This window comes from Harpia harpyja, chromosome 23, assembly GCF_026419915.1.
Source record: "Harpia harpyja isolate bHarHar1 chromosome 23, bHarHar1 primary haplotype, whole genome shotgun sequence".
NCBI classification, from domain to species: Eukaryota; Metazoa; Chordata; class Aves; order Accipitriformes; family Accipitridae; genus Harpia; species Harpia harpyja.
This window is the reverse complement of record NC_068962.1, coordinates 15,679,129-15,697,621: the sequence shown is the minus strand read 5'-3', so window position 1 is coordinate 15,697,621 and position 18,493 is coordinate 15,679,129. Positions and strand designations below refer to the sequence as shown.

General features: G+C 39.2%; 1 protein-coding gene across 1 annotated transcript in view; it reads left to right on the top strand.

Moving 5' to 3' along the window:
- The window catches only part of MYRFL (myelin regulatory factor like), a 40,705-nt gene extending 22,825 nt beyond the window's left edge, over positions 1–17,880 (top strand). The window contains 12 exon segments of the mRNA XM_052774768.1: positions 1,480–1,643; positions 2,239–2,302; positions 3,456–3,541; positions 4,362–4,433; positions 4,547–4,593; positions 4,716–4,880; positions 9,460–9,534; positions 11,768–11,855; positions 12,066–12,140; positions 14,230–14,338; positions 16,380–16,454; positions 16,548–17,880. Of these exon segments, the coding sequence (XP_052630728.1) occupies positions 1,480–1,643; positions 2,239–2,302; positions 3,456–3,541; positions 4,362–4,433; positions 4,547–4,593; positions 4,716–4,880; positions 9,460–9,534; positions 11,768–11,855; positions 12,066–12,140; positions 14,230–14,338; positions 16,380–16,454; positions 16,548–16,634 (1,107 nt within the window). The 3' untranslated portion in view covers positions 16,635–17,880.
- Positions 17,881–18,493: the final 613 nt, after the last annotated feature.

Here is an 18,493-nt window from a genome sequence, read left to right as displayed (position 1 = left end):
ATTGTTTGCATTACACATTTGAACCAGGCTCTGCTACTTTCTAGAGAAATGTCTCAACTGTGTGGAAATTTGCTATTTTGGAACAAGAATCTTTCTGCTGTTCTCAGTCACACTGTGGTCAGTACTTTGTCATCAGTGGGGCAGTAAAACTCTAATCAGTCCTTTTTTTCTCAAAGAAAGCATTCCTTCATTTTGCCAGATGAGCCATTTTCTCAGCTAGTTGAAGTCACCTGGAAGAGATTCATGCATGATTTGAGGAGAATGGAAAGGGCAGCTGCTACATATCATTGATATGAGGACAAGTGACCGTATAAATGATTTCACAGTTCTAGATGCAGGAGGTTATTTTGAAGTCACTTTTTAGTTAAACAGGCTGTTGGTCTTCTGGCAGTAGAGAAGTTTGCAACTTGCCACTGATACCTGTGCTCAGGTTCTGTTTATACAAAATACTGTCTGTTTTTGTGGAATGCAGTCACCTTTAAAAGAAAGGTGTGCATGGCATTTACAACGTGAAAGGCAAAGCTCTGCTTTTGCCTTACTTCTGCATGACTTGCCTAGACTGGAACACTTAGCAACACTAACTGCAGTAACAGCTTCATCCAAGGTTTAATGGCATCAGTCTGGTTGTACGTTAGGATGAGAAAGCCGTTCTTTCAGAGTGGAGACAGTACGCTGTTACCATGCTCCTGCAGTGGATCAGTAACCATTTTTGGCTCAGAAATGGATAAAATACTACTTGGATTCTTGGGCTTCTCTGGCAGCAGATTGATACCTAGATGATAAGCAGGGGGTAGAAGAATACAAGGCTTTTCCTGGGTAAAATAGTCAGAAGGAGTAAATGGAGGGTGTCTGAACTGTGGTAGCTGCAGAGCTGATCACGGTATTGGAACTTGTAGGACTCCTGTAAGAGGGTGGAGGGGTTGCAGGGGAGAACAAAATATTACACCGTCACAGCTTGACCTCTGCTTTGGATCTTTCCCTGTCTCAGGGACTCCTGTGTGATTCATGTTATGTGTACAACATGGATGGAAGCTCTAGCTTGTCTGAGACAGGTTAGTCAATCCTGTAGGCAGATGGTTGGATGTACATTTTGCTAAGGGATTCTGAAATCTATGTTCAGCTGCAGCACTACAAATCAAATAGTAGATACCTGTTGTGACAGTGTTAACGTTTAAAATTCAATGCAATATGAAGGTAAAATATAGTTTAAATTCTTGGTCTACAAAGCCCTTTAGCTTCTTCAAATTTTTCTGCAAGTCCTCATTTTCAATTTACTGCAAATTGACCAAAAGCAATTTTTACAATCTAGCAAAAGGGGTTTAGAGTCGTAAGTGCGTCCTATTTACAGTGAGATAACTTGTGTTTGCATTTTCAATATTCAATGTATCCTTATATAGGTGAATTCTGTACTCATTACTGCTTGTTACATCTGATCGATGAATATACTGTATCTACTTTTGTCATTGTTTTGCTTCTCAGGATCAGATCTTTATGGAGAACGTTGGTGCTGTAAAGCAGCTTTGTAAACTAACCAACAATCTCGAAGTCAGAATAGAAGAATTGGAACAGTGGAACAGGAAACTGGCCAGGCTGAAACGGATGAGTAGTTTAAAGTCAACAGTCAGTGAAGAGAGCAAAGTCAGGTACCTCTGTCTGGGATGTTCTCTGATAGTCGTCACAGAAACTGGTAAAGTGGTCTCTGCGGTAGAAGCGAAAACTGATTTTGCTCGACAGTGGAGTTCAGCTCATTTCCAGCATTTAAGTTGTGCAAAAATTTCAAATTTCTCATAATTTTTAACTTGCTGACAAAATTAATATTTGAAATGGCCATTAAATTGCAGTCATTTTTGTAATTGCTTCAGTTGCATAAAGCAAGGGTAGATTATGTCCAGTTACAGCTCTGGAGCTTGGAAATTGCTGCTAAGAGAAATCTGCAGAGCTGCTTCTGCAAGAAAGAATCTTCATTAGTGCTTCAGTGGAAGTGATGAGTGTTTCCTATTTCTAAACCATTTCCCCAAGTTTTCTTTGAAATCAAATGTAGCATTTAATAGCATTCACCTGAATGAGTTAATGGGAGGCCTTTGTTCTTGAAAATGAATCTGATGACACTTCTGCCTTTCTCTTTTTAAATGTTAAAATTGCAAAAGCAAGTGACATTAACACCCTATTGAAAATGTCTCTTTTTCATTTGTTAGTTGCCGAAGCATTTGAATGTTAAAGAGATCTTGTCTCTTACAGCAGGTATAGTCGAGCTACTAGTCTTTTGCCATCAAAAAAATCAGTCCCACTGAAATCCAGCAAGGTGAGTGAAATTAAATATATGAAATGTGCCTATGAGAGGGTTTTTGTAAGTGCTGAGATATTGGTGAAAGCTTTCTTGTTTCTAAATATAGAATCAAATTCCTTAGCCAGAATTGTTTAGTGTCATGCTAGCAGCTTAAAAACTAGCTGCACTGAGATAGAAAATATGTATGAGGCACTTCTACTTCTTGCCTATACATTGTGGGTGTGCGAGTAGATCCACGCTGTCTAATGGTGTGAAGGAGGAGACCAACAGGACAGAGTTGTTGAGCCCGTAGGTGTGCTCACGTGGTGCAGTGCAGCCTTACACAGAAATGCTCGCTGCGGTTTGGAAGTCTGCACAGTGATAATTCTTCCTTGGCTTTCTTCCTTGGATGAGTCTTTCACCGTGGTTTGCAGTTAGCATCTCCTGTTTTGTGCTGGGTAGTGCTGTCTTTCAGGTGGTTAAGACCTGGATAGGACATCGTTGCTATTGCTGAATGACTTCCTCTTGCCCATACCCTGGTATAGAAAGAGGAGACCCCTTTTCACAGGGATTGAATGAGTTAGGGAAATATATGTTGACCTTGTTCAAGACAGTCTTTCTAGGCTGCTAAGTCCTGTTCTTCAAGACGAACCAATGCTCATTTGCCTACCTTGCTTTTGCCAGTGCCAAAGAGCAAGAGAAAATAATAGGTCAGATGTTCTTATTCCATGATGACAATCAAATGCTCCATCATCTAAGATCATCCTGCTTGTTTGAAAAGTGCCTTTCTTCTGTATTTCCACCAGCCCTGGTTTAACGTGGCCTGAGCATATGCCGAAAGCGGCTCCTCTTTTAGTTCTGGCCACTGCTTACTGAGTTCTTAATTTGATTTTTAAATACTTCAAGAGTATGAAAAATGGCAGGAAGAAAAGAGAAGGAGCTTTCTTCCTGTGTAATGTTTGTGTCCCCAGACTATCAACAGTGTGCAGTGCGCTCACAGTTTTAGGGAGCCTTTCATTACTTAAGTTTTTCTCTTTAGATGTTGACCCCTATATAAGGATGACTTGTATGGTTTCTCCGAAAGAAACAAGGTTAACTTAAAGTCAGACTAGTGTAGTATTTCTTAATCTGCTAGTAGCAGCTTAGTTATGTGCCACTTAAATTAACCAAACATGTATTTTTTTTCTAGGTTTGTTTGTCAAAGACGAAAGAGTCTTGCTCCGTGAAGATGTTCCGGGTGACCATAATAACTTTGATTGCTATTATGGCACTATGGTAACAGTTAATTATCAACAAGTTGACTTGTTTCTCCCTTCCCCTTTCTATTCACCAGAAAGAAGATTGCAATTTTTTTCTTCTTCTCACCCTTCCTACTCAAAGAACACAATGTATTTAAATTAACAGTGAATATGCCTGGTAATATTGTAAAGTTGAAATCATTTTAGAGAAGTGAGATACTGATGTGGTGCACGCACAGCTAATCTCTGTCCATGTCACAATGTATGGTGCACCTTGAATGTATCTTGGTGGCTCGTGCTACAGGGGCAAAGCCGGACTCGTGAGACCCTGCATGTTTTATGCAATCATTCTGTGCCGAAGTACAATTTCTGATGTACAGAGTGATTCTGTTAGGTGAAATGAAGCTGGACTTGTTCCCAGTGTGGTGGGCAGTCCTGTGACTCTGAAAGTTTTACTTGTGACGTTGGACTTGTGGAAAGGAAAGTATGCTCTGGACTTCTGAGATTTGCCATTTTCTGTTTCCAGTCCAAAAACCCACGGATTACAATCTCTCTGTGAACTGAGTACTTTGAACTGGTGTTGTGATTCTATTTACAAGGGAAAACTGACGATATTTTGTGTTGAATACAAGTATATGTATATATACATATATACAAGTATACAAATACAATACTGTATACAAGTATCTGATCTAAACCCCATTAAATTCAGTTGGAATTTTTCCCACTAAAGGGAAAGTGATCAGATAATTAACTCTTACATTACTACATTTGGACAAGGTGCTGTCAAGGTATTATTCATATTATGTTACGTAAGAAGGTGGATGTAAATCTACAGAATAATTCTCTTTCTACAGTGCTTTGACAATATCAACCCTATATTTACTTAGCATTCATGACAGACGTTTTGAAAATCATCCGATTTACAGGCAAGTAGTTAAATTTGTGTTAGTGAATTAGAATTAGTAATAGATTGTGGACCAACCTGTTTTGGTCCACAACTCTGATGTCCGTTTCTTAATGAATTGTTTTTCTTCATCAGCAGTACCTCAAGTTCTGTTCTACTCTCTCCCTCTGCCACTACAGCAGGTAGGGTATCTCTGTTGGTCTGCATACATGTAACAGGCTTTCAATTTCTGTGCTATTATAAAATGCCAATAGACATATAGCACTAGTGAGAATTGTGTCTTTTTTTTTTTTTTTGCCTTTAGCATTGCAGGGGGAAAGCACAATTTCTCAGAGCACGCAACCCATCAGCAAGATCCCTGAAGTGAATTTCTGTGACATTTTGCCTTGTGACAAGGTCTATTGTTGTCCAATTCATCATCCAAAAGTCAGATCTCTAAGTTATAAGAAAACCAATGCAAAAGAGAAACGTAAGTTGAAGCATTAATTTCTGTTATTTACCATTTAAGTAAAGACTATATGAAGAGTGTGGGGGAAGGGGCAAGAATCTTGAAAGGTAGTTAGCTTCGTACAAAAAAGCCTAGTCCAGAGGACTTAAAAGATCCTGATATAACTAATCATCACTGCAGTCAATATGTTTTTGGAAAATCTGGCCTGGTTACCTTTAAGAATTTTGGGTCCTAAGATGTTTTGTCAGGTGTCACTGTTCTGCCTGGCCATTCGTGGTAAATGATTTCATGTGAACCAGAAAGTCACTAATCCCTTTAATTAACCTTTGTCTGTAGTTGGACAGGAGTTGATTGCGGGCAGTGGAGGGTGAATTAACAGATGTAAAAAAAAAAACAAAAACCAAAACACTTAATGGTGTCACAGGTGGTGATACTACATCTTTTCTGTGGGCAGGGACAGAAATTCAACTGCCACAAAACATAAAACTGAGAATTAAAACTCTGCTCACTCAGGCAGGGTTTTTGAGTAGAGTAATGTTATTTGAAGGCAGAGCTCTGTGAAATAAATTACTTTTACTGGAACGAATTCTCTTTCAGCTGTTGTCTGCCAGATGTTATGTGTGTAATATATGAGTAGGTGTATTGTTTACAACTTTTATGATATTTATAAGAAAGAGTTTAAATATAAAGGTATGCACAAGTTGTTGGAATCTGTATTCCTCTTTCCCAGACCTTAACATTGGCAATGTCTGGAAGCAAGCGTTAATATTACTAAACCCAGCAGTCATACTCTTCCTTTCTTGGCCTTGGGAACAATTCTTGCACCAACCACAGTTAACAAGTTGAGGTGAAATTGGGGGCGGATGCAGTTCAGCCTCTGAAACACAAATGTCTGCCAGGGCCGGCGTTGCCGATCGCTGTGACACTCTTATCTATCACATCAACTGTTCCAGTGGCATTCACCCACTGGCCATTCTTTATACTGGAAAGTGCTGTTGTCCCCAGACAAGCTGCGGGTAAGTGGTCCTTGCGATTCTTGTGATTAGTGCTGCAGTAAGCCCTGTGGCAGATACAGCTCAATACAGCGCTTTCAAGAGGTCGTACCTAAGTGATTTGTATTGCTCTGAAGCCCGAAAGAGTGTTGATTAATTAAAAAGACTTTAGTCTCATTTACAAATGAGGGAGCTGTAGACGGGTGAAAATGAAATATGAAAACCTTCTATCCCCAGCTGGCTGCTTTTGATATTAGGTGGAAAGAGAAGATAAGAATAAACACAAAGCATTACCTTCTCAAGGTCTTATGCTCCAAATAGCATTAAATGTGGATCCAAGAGTGAAAAATCAGCACAGTACGCAAGCTACTGAAAGATTTCAGATCTGCACAAGTTTAATGAAGCTGAATGTATCCCCAGATGGAAGGTAACAATGTCAATATGAAATCCAAACAGAAGGAAAACCAACAGGCTGCTTAATGTAGCTGTAGCCAAGATAAATGAGAAGGAAAATGTTTTCAGAACAAAAAGCTAAGAGTTAAATATGGGGAACAATTAAGATAAACAGTGAATATTTTAGAATCAGCTGACTAGTCTGATTCACGGAAAGATAAAACTATTTGAAATCACGGTTGAATTAAATGCTAATTTAGGAGTTCATCTTTAACAGACCTTTTACTGTTCCACTACGCGGTACCTGAATTCTGTGGGTGCAGGCTACTGCTGAGTGCATCCATTGTAACTCCTAATGCCTTACACCTCAGATTTGTTGAGGAGAAGGCTGTTAGGAGTGTTCAAGTAGAAAAAAAAGCATTCATAAGCAAGACAAAGTTTATGAAACAAAAATTCAGCATGTCTTTATGTAGTCTAGTTTGATGTGGCCTTTTTTCCTCATACTTCATTTGTCTTAAGAACTGGTTTCTCTGAAGGATTTAGACTTTCAGCTGAGCAGCTTGAATACCCTTCAGCATCTGGGCTTTTTCTTCTCTCTGCTTCCATGCCGTTAGTGCTCATCGCTCGCCCCTTTGCGTTAAGCATCACTGATAACCAGGGACTGGCCTTACTTTCTCTGAGTGTTGTTTCTCGCTGCTGGCTTTCCCCTCACAATAAAAGCTTGGTGAGGATTTTGGTCAAAGCTGCTGGATATTGGTCAACTTAATGCCTTTGCATTTATTGCCTTCGGATGGTAATTAACGGATTTGTAGCAAGGTACCACCACCACAAGAAACCTTCAGCAGGTTTTTTCCATACTGCTTATAGAATATTACAACTCATGTGAATTAAAACCAGAAGGTGCTTGAGGGGAAAAAAAAAAAGGATACCACATTTATTGGATGAGTTTATCTGAATCTTATCTGGAGAAAATGGTTGTCCTCATTATATTCTGGTCATGCTCGTACTTTTATATTTGTTATTGCATTGGATCTTCACACCCCACACGGGCCTTTGAGAAAGCCCTCAGAGGTACTGTATGTGACAGAGTGGAAGTTTACCACAATGTATTGAAGGCTTCTACAGCGTTTTGGGGGGGTTCTTGGTGTTCCCAGTTGGCAACTTGAGCTCCAAATAAAAATAACATCAGGGTTCAGTTTTCTACATTTCATTTGGATTGCATCAGCTTAAAGGACAATGAAATAGTAATTTTATGACAAGTAAAAAAACCAAGTAAAAATGAATTTCTGTACTGGTTACTGACTTAGTTTAAATAGTTGAAATCTTAGTGAAGTAAATCTGTCTTCATCCTAGCTTTTATACAAAATTCTGATAACCACTTAGTGCTTTCTTCCATTATCTGCAAAAGAATCACAGTATTGAATGTTTAGTAATTCAGAGTATTTAATAAATATTCCTGCTAACACTTGCACGGCTGAACTATTTTATCTACAGGGAGAACATTTTTCTTTCAGTGAGCAGTCTTTTACCTTTACCAGGGGATACAGATTTTCTTACAGAATAGTTCTCTGTTAATGAAAATGCAAAATGGCAGGGAATGTTTAATGCATTGCTAACATATCTAGACTATTAAGGGAAAACAGAAGAAAGCGGAAGGAAGATGTGACAACTAGTTTGTAAATTAAAAGGGAGTATGAGAGAACAAATAGGCTTTTTTTAGATCTGCCTCAAGACCTACTGTACATGTATAACTGATTGCATGTGTTCAGTGGCCATTTGTCTAGGTGTGTGGAACAGTATAAAGAAATGGGACAGCAGATGACTACTAAGTGCAAGAGTTACTGCCTGAGTTGGCAGCACTGGTAGATCTGTATGATGAGCAATTAAATAGAAAATGCATTCAAGGAATAACTGGCAGCAGTATCACAGATTCATAACAAAACACAAAAATGATGGAAATCCCAAGGATGATTTTGCATTGCATTGCTTCTGGGCCCTTGGATTCCAGTTGTTCATGTTGTTCCATGCTCTTGGTCACCTACTAGCATGAGAAAAGTCTGGATTTTCTTATTTCCCAATACTGAAATGAAAACCAAAATTTGGAATGAATAAGGAAATAGCAAGGTCAATGCAGCTGTCTTGTTTCAATCTCAGTGAAATAATGCATTTTGATCCTTTCTTTTGTAAAATAAGTTTTTATATAATGAAACAGTGACTTCTGTTCTAAACAGTCATTTTGAAATCAGAATCTTTCCTTTGGAAAACGCCGGAATGAAGCACCTTGGTATTCTAGAAATACGTGATTCTTTTTTTTTTTCCTCCGCAGATTAAATGGTATTTGATGAAGCATGTTAGTTTAGGCAAGATCAACATTTCTCAGTGCCAGCTTATTGGTAGCATGTCTCTGGACAGAGTCTTGGCTGGCAATTAGTGTAAAAGCACAGGAATAGCTTTAAACCATTTCCCCTGGGCTTGAAGGGCCTTCTGCCTCCCCCCAGGTTGTATTATGTGATGATTATTCAAAAGATCTTTTAAAGTTCATTTTTCTAGAGAAGTGCTATGAAAATTAATAGGATTAAAAAAAAATCAGCTTATATTTCCCAGCCTAGTTCAATGTCTGAAATTACAGAGGTGACAATCAGTGAACGTGGCGATCGTGTTGTTAGAGCTATTACTCTCTTTAATTTGCTGACTCACCCTTCTCTCTGTGAAGTACCGCGTCTCACTTGGGTCCGTCCTCAGTGTCTTGCATCTCACATTCAGACAGCAAGGTTACTCCCCTGGCCTAGGTTTGAGTGGCAGATGCTTATTCTTACTAAGACTATTTTCTCACTGATGAGAGAGATGTGGCTTTATGATCAGATTTGTGCTGAAGTGCCTGACTGGATCTTGACGTTCAGTTTGGCTCTCTATTATAACAATTGGTGATATTCTGCGTGTGGGATGAAATCTTTTCTCTTAGGCTATTTTTTGAAATGTTTTAGATATCCTGTAGAATTTCAAAAGCTTGTTTCTTGTTACCTACAAATTTCTTTTGACTGTATATATCTGCTTCTGAAAAGAGGTGCTTTGCATTTTAAAGGTTTCTCTTGTGGTTACGCATGCCTTTATCCAAGAGAGAATTAAGAAAACATCATCTGGTATTGTATTCATATTTTGCTGTTACGAGTGTGCAAGGCTAACCTGGGGACATTTGTACATACATCCTTTCACAGGAAACACAAGTGACATGTTACCTGAACGAGATCCAGTCAAAAAATCTAATGGAAGACCTGATCTTGGAAATGACTGTAAGTCCCATATTTTTTTAAAATACTGTTGGAATGTATACTTGTATAACTTCGAAGAGTTACTTTTAGGCTTGGAATTCTGCTGCTGGAATTTGGAGAAGTTTCATTTATAACTGGTCGTTATAGAGAATTAGCACTTAGGAATCTATTAAATACCTGTGATTTGCTATAATTTTCTTGTCATTCCAATTTATTCTTACGTCTTCATTAGGTTTTTATAGACATTCTGGCTGCCCTCTCTAGAGAGTTCTTAGACTTGGCTTCAGATGCAATAAAACGACAAGTGATATTTTCCTTGACAGGGGCTAAAATCTTGTGAGGTGCTCAACACAGCAAACCCTATACAGCAAAATACGTAAGGATATGAGTGTAGTATGAGTGTAGTATTTGTGTGCAGGCAATGCACGATACAGTGTTAAGGAAGAGTTTGGGGGTTGGCTCCGTTGACCTAGTGGATTAAAAACATCAGCTGCTGAAAGGGGCCGTCTCTACCTTAGGATGCTGACACTGCCTGCACCAGTGGAGATGAATTGAAGTTCTTCGACACAAGACTTTTGGCTTGATTTCAGGCTGCCCTTTTAGTGACTGCGCACTGCTGTCAGAGCCAGTCTGGGCTGAAAATTTTGATTCTTTCCCGTGGAGATGAGTATCTGCTGATTACATATGTTATAATGGCATGCTCTGGCATTCATTCAGTATGAGCAGGATTATGCCTTCTCTTTTCTGTTTAAGCGGATGCTCTGTTTTAAGGTTTGTTTTTTTTATAAATATTTGGATGATAAAACACCTGTACGCTGGCACGTGCTTAGAGTAGTTTGGTACCCAGGGCCACGTGAGGAATAGAACACAGGCTCTGCTTGTTGCCTGGGTATGCCCCAGTGGGATGATCTGGGAAAAATCATTCCCCTTTGGATTTTTTTTTTTTTTTCCACATGGCTACACACCTCAGAAAAGGGCCTCTGTGGCATTACTATGATGCATGTTTTAATGAGATGCTCTGTCACAGGGAAATGTTCTTCTGTGCTAGTTCTTTGAGATGAGCATGCTCAATTTCCCTCTGCCACTTGAGCATATGTGTGGATATTTGCATGCCGAAAGTTAAGTACATACTGCCAGACAGATGTTTTATAATCGGAGCGCAGGTCAGCCTACAATCATGCGGTTTCTGTGCAAAGCAGGGAACTGCTGCTGTGGACCAGAAACACAAAACCAGCGTTCACAGCGCGATGTGAAGAGCAGGCTCGGGTCTCTGAACCGGGTCCTCCCGGGGCTTTCTGCACCACGCTGCAACGCTTAAAATGTCGATGCTGTAGGCAACAGCCGGAGTCTGGCCATCTGCTGATGGCCCACACATCTCCTCCATAACCTGGGCCTTCCCCAAACCCTTGGCGGGGTAAGCCGAGGTCCACTCCTGGGGATTAAACCTGTCCAGCCCCTTCTGTTCGCGGGTCCTCCGCAGTTCAGACTGAAGTGGGCTGGTTTAGGGGTCCGAGGTGCTGCAGGTCCCGACTACGGACCTGCCGCTGATGGGATGCTCTAGAGGTATCCAGGAGAAATAAGCTTTTCGGGATGCGGTGGTTGCTAGGCCAGCTGTGAAAGCAGAAGCTGTGCTGCTGTGTTGGCACGCTGGTTCTTGCCGCCTAACTCTCCGCAGGGTTAATCTGCCTCGGGGAAGAGCAAAGCCATCGTGGCTATACTCTTCATCCTCTATGTAGAATAATACAAAACTCTTGAGTTCCTGCAAGTTCAAGGCAACATTTTATGAAGAAATTGTAATATTCATTAGAGTTAGGTAGTTCTCCCGCACATAGGATTAGAAACAAATTTTGCTGCATTCCAAATTATTTCTCTCAGCAAAGATAATGTTTTTCAAATTAACATTTACTTGCGTGAGCATGGCTTCTAGTATATTAAAACGAACATTGGCACATTTGTATTCTACTTGGACTGCTGTCAAAATAGCCTTCAATGTCTGCCCAAAAGAAAATGTTGCAACGTTAGGTGCCCAGGATATTTGTCCTTGTAAATCAAACAAGGATCTTATTTCCCCTGTAATAGCAGAATGAAGGTAATCAACCAGAGGCTTTTTACTGAGCGCTAATTTAGACCTGCAGCAGCTCCTGTAATGGCAAGCAAGGGAGTAGATGCCACTGTATTAACTGCAATTTTATTATGCTCTTCTCTAAGATTTCTGACATAATCAAGAATATAACAGTATTCTTTATATTTTTAGGGATTGATACAACAATCAGTTCTATACAGATTTTGGAAACTCAGCAAATCATTGACAATCGCTATTGCAGTAAAAATCTACAGTGCAGGTAGGTAAATTTTTTCATTATGCTTTGTTATGGTGGAATAAAATACCATTGATTTGGCTGGCTCCTCCTCACAATCGTTTACTCTAGCTTGCAGAAGCTTTTTTCTACCTTTTTGTATTTTTTTCTTTTAAAATTTAAATGCAATTCCATGTTTTTGCAAAGATACTATCTATCTCGAAATCCTGTGTGTATTAATGCTGCCTTTTTCAGGTCCGGAAATTACAGCTATGTTATTCCTGTTAACAAATACACACCCATGGATGTAGAAATCTCACTAGAAATAAAGTAAGTACAATTAAAGATAATACATACATAATAACAGTCGTTCATTTTTTGGATCGTAATTCTTGCCTGATTTCTATTGTGACACGAATTTGTCCCTATTCAGAGGAGTGGGACAAATCTATGCACAACTAAGTTCTCAATGTAGACCTTTGGGTAGATCCTTTGCTGTAGTGTAGGCCCAATGCTGCTCTCCGCCCAATAACGATTTCACCCATTGATTCACATATTAAAATTCAGTAGTCTTAAGGTTCAGTCTAATAATCATTTGAGCAGACATGTACACATATATTAGCAGGATTGTGGCCTTTGGCCTAGGGATTTGATTTTTTTTTTTCCTGTTTTTTGGTGTAGAGAAATATTGTTAGGAACATACATAAATAACTCCAGAGAACACCTTTTTTTGGTCTGTTGCACCAAGCCCTGTAAAAGGGGATTCTTGTGCGGGAACCTCTGGTAGTGCATAAAATTGTGACTTGCAGCAGGAATAAGCAGCAGACTTACTCCTCTCAGCAGATATTTTCTCCTCAAATAAAAGCCTAGCTCCACTGTGTTCTCCCAGAAATAACAAGTCCTTTCTTTTGGGGTTCTTCCCGGAGAAAGTCCAAGGATAGCCAGGAGAGCTGCCAAACACTCTGCTTGATGACACTTCATGACTCCAGTCTCTCCAAGAAAGGGCTTGGTGAAGTTATGGATCGTCTTTGGGTCCAGTCTTTTGATCTTGAATGTTATCCTTGTAAACATCTGCCTTTTTCAGATAAGAGGAAATATAACAGTACTCCTGAAGTGCCTGCTTGTTTTCTACAGCCACTGCAAATTTGTCTTTTAGGTGTATGCCATTATAATCTAATAATACAGCCCTCCCATGTAGGGATTAATATATCATACTCAGAGTTTCACTGAAGCAGTTAGTGAATTTATTTTGGATATTGGTTTGTGGTTTGGGGGGAGGGAGATTTTCAATATATGCCTTTTCTATATACTTTCACTAAACAAACCACAAAATTAAAAAAATCAAAATATTTAACAAAGCCCAAACATATTTGGATTACTGCTGTGTCCAAATACTGCAAGATACTGTAAATACTTCAAAAATTTGGAAAACCTTTATGCCTGCTGAATAAAATGAAATGAAACCAACACACATCACTAATAGCCTGTCTAGGACAGAGAATCTGCCATGTATGAATTACATGCATTAAAATTGCTGTTTCTTATAACACCTTGTTAATGTTGTGAAAGCACATTTTGTTGGGGGGTGTTTCATTGCTCCCCACAGCATAAACTAGAAATGTTCGTGTCACCTTTTCCCCACCTTCTGCTTTCATTTTTTCTGCTAGCCATTGCCATATCCTAGTTCCTTTGGATCTCCAAGGCATTTTTGTTTGTTTATGCTCTTCTCAAAAAAGCCATCTGGTAGGCTAGGAAGTGCTGGAAACTCTCTCTAGGGATAGTTTGGAGAAGATATGACCACAATGTCCTTGCTGTTGAAGATTTCTGAATGAAATTCTGTTTACCACTGCTTTCCAAGACAAAGTCTGGGATATTTGTACTTCTTTTTAATGATATATTTGCATGTGTACAGTGGCAAATGGGAGTTACTTATATAGGTCCCTGTTTTAAGGCTTATTATGGGGTGGTATTCCATAAAACTGAGGTTGTGTTAGATGCCCCAGTACCCTCTGGCACAGGTATATTATCCCTATGCTTGATGTAAGCCATGCAACTCAAGCATGTCGTGACCATCACTTTTTATACAAAGTCATATACAGTAGCTTCTAATATGAACATTCTTAAGGTTTGAGGAAGTATAGTGTACGTTTCTAGATTTATCTTAACAACTGTAAAGATCACCCGTATTTCCCAATGCAAAACATCCTCCATTCATGGGAGAGAATGGGATCAGATCAGAGGTTGGTGGCTTAGGTTTATCTCCTTCATATCAGACAGTGAAGTAAGCTCCTCTGCTTTATTTCTCCACAATTCAATTCTTCGGATTTTTTCCCCCTATATATATATATTGTATTTATATATATGATTATTCTATTTAAGAGCAATGGGATAGATCGTTATTTTTCTCTGTTTCTTGAAGCACCACAGAACCATTAATTATATTTCTCTGCAAAGTCACATTTGGAAATTATTGCTCCTATTATTCTTCAAGCCAAAACAGTAGGAAGGATTTCCTAGAAACCACACAGGTAAGATTTTTGCAGCAATACTCTGGCTTGTGGGGATCATTTTTATAAAATTAATGGCTGCAAAATTCTGATCTTGATTATGGTAGTAGAAATCTAAACGGTACTTTGAATCTGCTGGTCGTAGCTGGCTTTGGCATGACCATAATGAGATGCAACCCTTTTGTAGGAGTCAATTTTCTGCTGACTTTTATAAAAATCTAGTGACACTCCGCAAGAACAGTTTTGAGTCTGCTTCAGCCTAACTCACCACTGTAACTTGTATCTCCAGAGATATTTAAGAAATGGGGCTACTTCTCACCCAGGGCCTTAGGAGACAGAGTCCTCCAAACTCTCATCTACTCTACTGTTTCCATTATTGTCTTATGGGTAATGAATTCCAGTTTTTAAGTCTTGAATTCACTGGAAACAATGGTAGTATTCCCCTTTATTTCTGTGTGAACAGGAGTTTACCAATAAATCTCTCTAGGGAAAATTCTTCATTGTAAAAGCAAGAGGTGTTTACATGTCATTCTCTGGATTGCCTCAATGGGAATAAATGCTGCTAAAACATGTTAGCTTTTCCCAGTAAAAAAAATATTTGGAGGCTGGATCTTGCAAACTTTTGATTATCTCCAGTAAATTGATGAAGGCCTTAAACTCCCTTCAGATTCTCTGGAAATATAAGACTCTTTCAGGGCCTTGATTTGTCCACATTGCTTGAAAATGCTTATTCTGGCTGAAACAGTAGGAAAGGCAGAAGCAAGGATAGTAGCGTTTCTGAACACATTGTAGGAGAAACCTCCCCGAAGTTGGAAGTCATTTCAGAGTCGTCTTTAGATTTCTGATGTGTGCTGCCATACGTGATATGTTCTTAATTGACTTGAAATTACTTTTTTTGGTGCTTTGTCAAATTCGAGCTGCCCCCACCCTTAAGCTGACTTTCTGATCAACTTTTCAAATGTCTTTGCAAAAAGTTACGGGCTTCTCTGCTACTGCTGTAAAGCCATCAGAAAGCCAAAATTGTCCAAGTTTTGACCTGTCTACCATAATCCAACAGAATTGAAATTAAGAGAGTTTCACAATGCAGAAATATCCTTGAAGCTTACTGCCAAAACTGGTCAAAGAGATTTCCTGCGTCAACCCCAAATCCACATCAAAAGACTAAAGCTAACTAGCCTCCAGCAGCAGGGAGCATTCAGGTTTGATGTGACTTGAAATAGAAATGCTGCCTCGTTGAAGAGGGTTTTTTTCCCAAGAGGATTTTCCCAGGGACTGGAAGGCTTATTCCCCACCAAAGGGCAGGACAGCAATCATTTGGCCTCAGCGGTCTCACATAAGCTGTATCACGTGAATGTATCGTCTCCAACAGAGAGAATGTGTCAGAAAGCGGCAGGGGGAGGGAAAGATGAAGGAGTTGAGACACTAGAAACTGATGAAATAAAAGTTGCCATGGATCATCAGGCTAAAAAGAGGTGAAGATTAAATTTTATTTTATTCAATGTAGCATAAACATTTCAGATGCAAAATATATTCATTTCCTTTGTACATGGCAGGACACCGCAATCAAAAATAGCGTGAAATCTTGCCTGCATCTGTTTTTGAAATACTGAGTGGAGACACTACCTCTATCTTTGGAATATAGAGAGGACCTTTCACTGCCTTCTGAGGACTACTGAAGTTGCTGTTTCAAAATCAGCAGAATTGCCATTTGCTACTATTACACCTTAAAGCTCTCGGGCCGCCTGGCACATCAGGAACAATCCCTCTTTATTTTGGGATTTGCTTGGAAAACGAGAGAGGGACTTCGGTTATCCAGAGCCAGCTGAGTGTGGCTGGAGGCAGCTGTCTGTCAGTGCCTGAGCAGAGCTGATCAAGCGAACCCACGCTCGCAGGGTTTCAAGTCAGCACTTTGTCTTTAAATACCCTGACTATAGCTATCAAGTCTTGTTACCGTAATTACTTCGCACTGCATTTGTCAATGAAATGTTTCCAGAGCCTATCCTTCTCTCCAATTTAATGGGAAATAAGGTTATCTAATCTCTCCCTCTCATTTATCATCTAGGGACGTCAGCATATTTGGACTCTCCCTGTAGCTAAACTGTATGACAGCGCATACTATTTCCGTGTAGCTGCACCGGTAAGCCTTTTCAAATGGCAACACAGCAAAAGACAAATAGCGTTTGAACTGAGAGAAGATCCTATATGAATCTCCTTTATTTTTCTTCTGCAGGGTTTTGCAGGCTGCTCGACAGATCCTTATTTTGCTGGAATGTTTTTTACTGACTACTACTTCTATTTTTATCGGCAGTGTAACTAAAATGTCGCTGATCATTCTGTTCTTTGGGGAAAAGACAAGGAAGCTCTTGATATGAAAAAGAGACTTGTGAATGGCCCTGGATATTTTTTTAAACCTCTTGCTGAGTTGTATGGCACTTTCTTTTTTGTTTCACTTTTAAATTAAAAAGAAAAGGAGAAAAATGAAGTGTTTGACAACAACCATAGCTCTGCATTTCCAGGAACTGTTTCTAAAAGGATGTGAGGCAATGGAGTATATGATGTGTAAATAAATAATCCCATTGATCATAGTGAAGTTATATGATATTGTACATATAGCAGACAAGAACAAACGGGTAGGAGCTCTGCTGAGCTGGGATACACTCCAGTCCTCAGAAGATGGTAAGATAATAAAATGTTATTTGCAGTCAGGAGACCTGCTTCTGTCCTACAGGCATATACCTCCTTTTAGTATCTGCTGCCCTTTATTTATATATAAATCTACTTTTTTTCCCTAACAAAACCAAAAGCAAACAAAACTTAGAGAGAAATGTAGCACTGCAAACGCCCTCTAAAATAAGTGCTGTAAATTAGGGAACAACAGGTCAATTCTACGGTGTGTGTAAGTATTTCCATTTCAGAAAGCAGTACCATCATTACCATTACAATTGTGTGATTTAACGACACTGCTGCTGTTTGAATGAGATATGTTTCAGCTACCCTTTTTATTTGTTTTTTAACTGTACAGCAGGAATGAACTATTTACTCCTAAATTCAGGTTATTTTCTTCTTGGTGTCTGTGATTTGTGCTAGTGTGATGAAAAAACAGAAATATTTGAGAAGACTAATGTCTTGCCTGCACGGCTTTCTAAGATGGATGTGGGTACACACTTGCATGGGAGAAATCTTTCTGTTTACATTTAGGAAATACATTTTTAAGGTAAAGCTATTTGAATGAAATTTCACATTAGTTGCTCAGACAGAAGGAAAACAGATGTGAAAACCAAGTACAGTATCAATAGTGTTGTGGGGTATGTTTAGAGCAATCATTCATTTTGTGTAGAGAAGAGAAAGTAAATATAATGGAGAGACTGTAGGCTTTTAAAGATTTATAATGTAAAAGTTACATTTGAATAACCTTACTCTGAATGAAATTCTGTATTTAGCAGTGAAAGGGAAACATTAGGAGGAAAAATTAATCTTTACAAAAGAGCTGACTACAGTCTTTGTAAACACCGATGTGTCATGATTGTATATTTATTGCCTGACAATATGATGGGAGAGTTTAATTTGTTTCTATGCTGTCATTTGGCATTTCTTTTGTCACTATTTTGGGATTTCCTTTAAGGATGACCTTCTCACTGATTTTTTTTGTTTGTTTGTTTGTTTTTAAGATGTGTGTGTTTCAGTTGGGGTTAACTGCAACATCCGTGGATTTTTTGCCTTAAATGACTCACTCCTTTGACCTTAAACGTGTAAGGGTTTGGTTTGGGGGTTTTGTTTCTTTGTTTGTTTTTTGTTTTGGTGTTTCCCCCCCTCTCCCCCAGGAAGTATTTATAGTGTAGACCACATGTTCTGTAATATCCCAGAGACTAACTGGACTTGGAACTCTGGATCCAAAAGCATCAGAAGTTTGTGCCTTTTTTTTTTATGGTCCATACTTAAGGGTGATTCCTAAGAAGCATCACCAGGTCACAGATGATAACGCATATGCATTTTGAACAAAAATTGTGCCTTTCTAGACCCACGTGGTTTTCATCACACTGTTCAGGGTTGAAATACTCTTCCCAGTGGCACAGAGCACTGCAGTAGGAGAATGTAAGCTCCCAGTGTATCCTGTCATCAAAAACTGCCTGTGATTAGAGTCTGGGATGACATGCATGTGGGATAGGAACTATTTTC